General features: G+C 37.7%; 1 protein-coding gene across 1 annotated transcript in view; it reads left to right on the plus strand.

Moving 5' to 3' along the window:
- Positions 1 to 5,774, plus strand: part of SKIC3 (SKI3 subunit of superkiller complex) — an 86,471-nt gene extending 80,697 nt beyond the window's left edge. Inside the window, exons 41-43 of the mRNA XM_080925132.1 lie at positions 1,928 to 2,051; positions 3,617 to 3,712; positions 4,407 to 5,774. Of these exons, the coding sequence (XP_080781258.1) occupies positions 1,928 to 2,051; positions 3,617 to 3,691 (199 nt within the window). The 3' untranslated portion in view covers positions 3,692 to 3,712; positions 4,407 to 5,774. The remainder of the gene's footprint in view (positions 1 to 1,927; positions 2,052 to 3,616; positions 3,713 to 4,406) is intronic.
- The last annotated feature ends 226 nt before the right edge of the window (positions 5,775 to 6,000 follow it).

Consider the following 6,000-nt stretch of genomic DNA (forward strand, 5'->3'; position numbering starts at 1 on the left):
GGTCATTATGGGAAAAACAAACAAAAAACCCTATATAAAAGTTACTGCTATAGATAATGTTACATCTTGCCCCAGACATTCACTTTTTCCTTTTGCATTCTTCTATTTATTATACATTTCTGAGAACTTCCAGTTTACCCTTCCAAGCTTCTTCTTCTTCTTCTTCTTCTTCTTCTTCTTCTTCTTCTTCTTCTTCTTCTTCTTCTTCTTCTTCTTTTTTATAAATTGAACAACTTTATTTAAAAAAACAAAGATAAATGTACAGATTTTAAGCATTTTTGCATAAAAGTATATGAATACATTTTTGTTAATACTTGATTTTTTTAAAGGTTTGATAGTATGCATTAAAATCTTACTAGTTACAATGAGCATAAAGTACATGTAAAACAAGATGTAACCTGGAAATAGTCAAAGATTTTTTGGTGTGTAAAGATTAAGCATAATGGTTTTGTTTTTTTCCTTCCTTTTTTTGGGGGGGGCTTTGTTTTTTCTTGAACTTCATATAATCTGTGAGTTGTTTCTGGGGTGTTCAGTGCTTTCTGGGGTTAGTATCCAATTATCAGTGACTGCATATTATGTCTGTCCTTTTGTGACTGGGTTATCTCACTCAAGATGATATTCTCTAGATGCATCCATTTCCTTAAGAATTTCATAAAGTCATTGTTTCTGATAGCTGAGTAGTACTCCATCGTGTAAATATACCACAATTTTTGTATCCATTCATCTACTGAAGGACATCTGGGTTCTTTCTAGCTTCTGGCTATTATAAATAGAGCTGCTATGAACATTGTGGTGCATGTGTCTTTGTTGTACGTTGGAGCTTCTCGGAGATATATGTCCAGCATGATTTACAGAATATACGCCAGAGTGATTTACAGAGTGGTTGTACCAGTTTACAACCCCACCAACAATGGAGAAGTGTTCCTCTTTCTCTGCATCCTCGCTAGCATCTGCTGTCATCTGAATTTTTGATCTTAGCCATGCTGACTGGTGTAAGGTGGAATCTCAGGGTTGTTTTGATTTGCATTTCCCTGATGGCTATGATGTGGAACACTTCCTTAGATGCTTCTCAGCCATTCGATATTCCTCAAATGAGAACTTTTTGTTTAGCTCTGTACCGCATTTTTTCATACGGTTGTTTGATTCTCTGGTGTCTAACTTCTTGAGTTCTTTGTATACCTTAGATATTAGGCCTCTATCTGATATGGGGTTGGTGAAGATCTTTTCCCAATCTGTTGGCTGCCATTTTGTTTTCTTGACAATGTCCTTAGCCTTACAGAAACTTTGCAATCTCATTAAGTCCCATTTGTCAATATTTGACCTTAGAGCAGGAGACATTGGTGTTCTGTTCAGGAAATTTTCTCCTGTGCCTAACTTATGTGGCTTCTTGTACCAATAATAAACATTTTTGTCTGTTTTAGATCATGGCTGCTATTGGCTGGTTAGTTGGTTGGTTGGTTACTTGTTTAAGAACTTTTTTTCACTGTGGACTTTTGTGTGGCCCAGGTTGCCTTGGATCTGTGAGCTTTCTACCTTCTCTTCCTTAGATCTGAGCCTCAGGTGTGTTTCACCATGCCTGGCTGAGTTTTCTGCAAAATGTTTTGTCAAAAAGACCACAGGTTGAACATCCAGAGATGTTTATATAATTTGGAGTCTTCTCATTGTATGTTGAATGAGCTTTAATTTGCATGCCTGCAGTAGGAATAAAAAGAGCAATAAGGTATTAAGTATGACTAAATGCCATAGTGCTTTGTGCATAGTAAACATTTAATAAATACTAGCTGTTACTATTCTTATCAGAGTAAACCTCGTAATCAGTTAAGATATTTAAACAAATGAGAAAGGTAATGTATGTATGATACTAGTATTTAAAATCTGCTATAATAACTTAAAATGCTTGAAATAATTGTACATGGCTTTCTTCTAGAGAGACGCGGCGACTTTTGGAGAGAGTAGTGTATCAGACTGGATACCCCAACTCAATTGTATCAGCTGCTCGTTGGTACCTCTTAAGACACCTCTATGCAAAAGATGACCATGAGTTAATTGATGTAAGCTGCTCACTTCACTTCAAATATTAGTTATCTTTTCAAACTTACTGTATTATGATTGGAATTTTAATAGATGAATATCAAGTTCTTTGGTGAAAATAAAACAATTAATGTTGCATCTGTTGAAAGTACAGAAAGAGTTATATACAAGGTTTGAAGGTTAAACTGTAGTTAGTGTTTTACATACATTTATTTGAAAATTCCCATCTTGAAAGCTAAGATTCTTTGGCATGAAAAACTAAGATATTAAGCTTATGCTTAAAACTAGTTCAGTGTAGATTCAACAGGAAGTCATACAAAGTTTTTCTTTGAGAATGGCTATTTTGGAGTGCAAAGTCCAAACAAATGTCTAATACTTTAAAACTCTTTGTCACAGCTAGTTGTGATCCAAGTTCTAAAGAACTGTATGAAGTGCTAGTGAGATGCTCTAGTCTCGCTATGAAAGCCTGACTCAGATCCCTTCCCCATGATGCAAGGAAAAACTGACTACTGAGAGTCTCTTGTGAATATATATATCCACAACTGTCCCACCCCACACTTGTAATGGTAAATACACTTTCATCAATGTACTTTGAAAGTGTTTTGATATATGCTTTCTTTGTTCTGCTCCTATAAAAATTGTTAGCCATGTTGGAGCATGAAATTTAAGGTAACCTAAATATGTGTTCCTGGGCACGGTTGCTCATATTTGGCTCCAGAATAAACTTTCCCTTAGTCATTTAAAGAAAATAAATAATTGCATAGTACCGTAGGTGACAAGTTTAGATTGTTTTATTTTCTGTGCTAAAATACAGCCAATGAAAAGTTATTCTCGCACATATGTCTATTTATCAATGTAGTTTTACGGGCTCTCTTTTTATTTCATTCAACTTTTTATTGATTCTTTATAAGTTTCACATCATATATCCCAATCCCACTCATCTCCCTGCCCCTCTGTACCTGCCCTCCACCCCTGCAACTTTCCATTCTAAAGAAAATCTTCAAAACGACAAGCAAATCTGTGGGAACTGCAGTGTGTTCTGTGTCCTCTTAGTATGTACCCTCTTGTCCTCACTTCTTCCCTTGCAATGGTCACTGTAGCAAGCCACTGGGCTGGTTCAGGGTCCCTGGCTTCTGCTGTACCTTCAATGCTGGCCCCTTCACACGCTTCAGCACTTCTTAGATGAGGTAGATGTTGGCCAGCTGAAAGTCCTGGATCTAGGCCTGCTAGCTGAGGTATTCGGCCCACCAGCTCTCCTGCACCACACCACCAGGGCAGGCTCTCCAGCTCTGCCCCGGCTAGCTCACCCATCTTATGCTGTGGCTTCCAACAGGTGCTGCTGTTGGGACAGAGCTGTAAAGAGCAGGCACATGGGGCCAGGATTCTGGGTGACAAGCGTAAGCAACACCCTTGATTTTGCGCACGACTGATCATGAGAGCAGGCATCAGTGGTTTTACTAACACACATGCTTATATGCTGACTTTAGCTGAGTAATTCACTACAGCAGAAGTGAACAGCTGCATCACTCTAGTCTGTATTATACTTCAAACATTTCATCCCAAACCTCTGCATGATTTCACACAGGTGTTGGTGAGGAACGCTGAGACTCACGGGGATAAAAGGATGTTGGAACTGAATCAGAAGCTGTCGGCGCAGTAACCCTGGATTGTGAGACCTACAGTAAGGAACCAAGAGCTCTCACCAGAACAGCACATTTTAAAATTATAGTTGTATCAGCTGGACGAGTTGGCGCACCGATTTAATCCTGGCATGTGGGAGGCAGAGGTGGTGGGTGGATCTCTGTGAGTTCTAGGCCATCCTATCTGCATAGAGTTCCAGGCCAGCCATCTGTACACAATGAAATCCCATCTTGAAAAGAATAAAAAAAAAAAAAAAAAACAAGTGAGTTTAAAGCTACAGTTTGATCATCCTCTTTCTTATTTTATTAATTAATTAAAGAGACACTGGGTATAACTTTCCAGGAACCCTTGATCTACTTTTAACCTGAAATACACCTCTGACTTGGTCCATAAGGAAAGTTAATACTCTGATTCCTACTTATTTAAAAGTTACTTACAAACCAATATTTGTTTGTTTCTTTGTTTCTGAGACAGAGTTTCTCTGTGTAGCCCTGGCTGCCCTGGCATTCCCTGTGTAGAAAAGGTTGGCCTTGAATTCAGAGATCCACCTGCCTCTGCCTTCCAAACACTGGGATTAAAGGCACGCCTCACTATCGCCTGGCAAAACTGTTATTTTTACATTTGCATGACATAATGGGGTACTTTTTGGAGGTTGCCTCTTACAGTAAAACCTTTGTAGCCATTTTACAAATAATATGAAAAAGTAAATTTCTTTCTTTTTTTTTCAATCCCAGAATTCTTCAGACCAAGTCTTGGTGAAATCTCCATGTTCTTGTGCCCTGTCTTGCTAGTTCCATCTCAGATCCTATTGAAGAAGCATAATATGATGCTTGTAAGAGTCGACTGCTAATGGATATGTCTGTAAAGTTCAGAATGCTTTATATGGTTGCATTTAAAAACACATTAGTGGAAACTTTGGGAAAAATAATACTGATATTTAATTATTCGTGCTTTTTTTGTTTTTGTTTTTTGTTTTGTTTTTTTTTTCCTCATGATGAAAAAAGACATAATCTGAAATAAAACAAAAATCAGTGTCTTATTTTTTCATATTATTAATATGAAACATAGTCTTAAAGTTTCAGGTTTTAAAACATAAAAGCAGAGTAACCTACTTTTTTCCAAAATGTAATTTATATATTTAAATAACCTATGTGTCACTCACTTTGGATTGTGGTTTTAAATATTTCAGTGGGCGTGGTGGTGATACCAGCACTTGGGAGTAGAGGCATGCAAATCTCTGAATTCGAGACTAGCCTGGTCTACTTAGAAAGTTCCATGCCAGCCAGGAGAGCTTAGTGAGAGCTTCTCAGTAAAGTGTTTTCAGATGTAAACAAACATTTGCTGTACAGAGGGATGTGGCAGTATAATTAATTTTGTATTTTTTTTCCCCAGCCAGGAGGCTCATTGTATTATTTTGAGAAATCCTGTGAATTGGTAATACCCTTTAATTAAATTGTATGTCAGAAGTTATTCTCTTAGACAGAACTGTAACCTGGTATTCTCCATTTGTTTTTGGAACATTACAATCACTGACAGTTATTTAATCAGATACCTTGGGGTGGGAGGGCTCAGAACTCAGCATTCTGATGCAACCTGAGGAGATCTAACACTGGCACAGAAGACCTGAACACAAAGGTTCTTCTGGTTGTTTCTTCCTGATCCTCCTGGTAAGCTGACCCAGTATGTACAGCTTGACCCCCATGCAGCTAGGTGTGCACCAGAGAAAGGATGGTACAGCTCAATGCCCACTTCCTTCTGTCTTCTCTGCCTGGCTGCGCTGCCGCCATCTGCCTGTATTAGACCCCCTGCCATCCACCTGCTTTCTGGGGGTATCATGTGATTCACAAGATTATTTCCTTCCTCAGTTAGATCATGTGGCGCATTTTTGGTTTAAAGAATGCATTCACTTAAAATTGTATGCTGAAGGTCACTCATGGTTTAGCCTAACTCTAGCCCACATTCAAGCAATGACCTTTGGATTCTTTTGCCAATTCTGGATTCCAGGGCCTTGAGTTTTCTAGAAATCAGGGGTTTAAAAAAAATGTCTTTAATAACAGTTCAGCAGTTCAGTTCATTCTTTTTTTTTTTTTTTTTTTTTTTTTTTTTTTTTGCATTTAGAAGTACACATGCAGGTTATTTTGTACCAAACTTGGGATCATTCGCCTTCTCCTTTAATATTGGTGTTAAACAAGATTCCTAAAGCAAGGCACTTTGAAACATACCAACATTATAAAGCTGTGGAAAATGAATTAAAGCTAATTTCTCAAGGACTAATATCCAGTATTTCATTGTTATTTCTACATTTGATTTTAGAATTACAGTGTGTTT

This window comes from Micromys minutus, assembly GCF_963924665.1.
Source record: "Micromys minutus genome assembly, chromosome: 11".
NCBI lineage: Eukaryota > Metazoa > Chordata > Mammalia > Rodentia > Muridae > Micromys > Micromys minutus.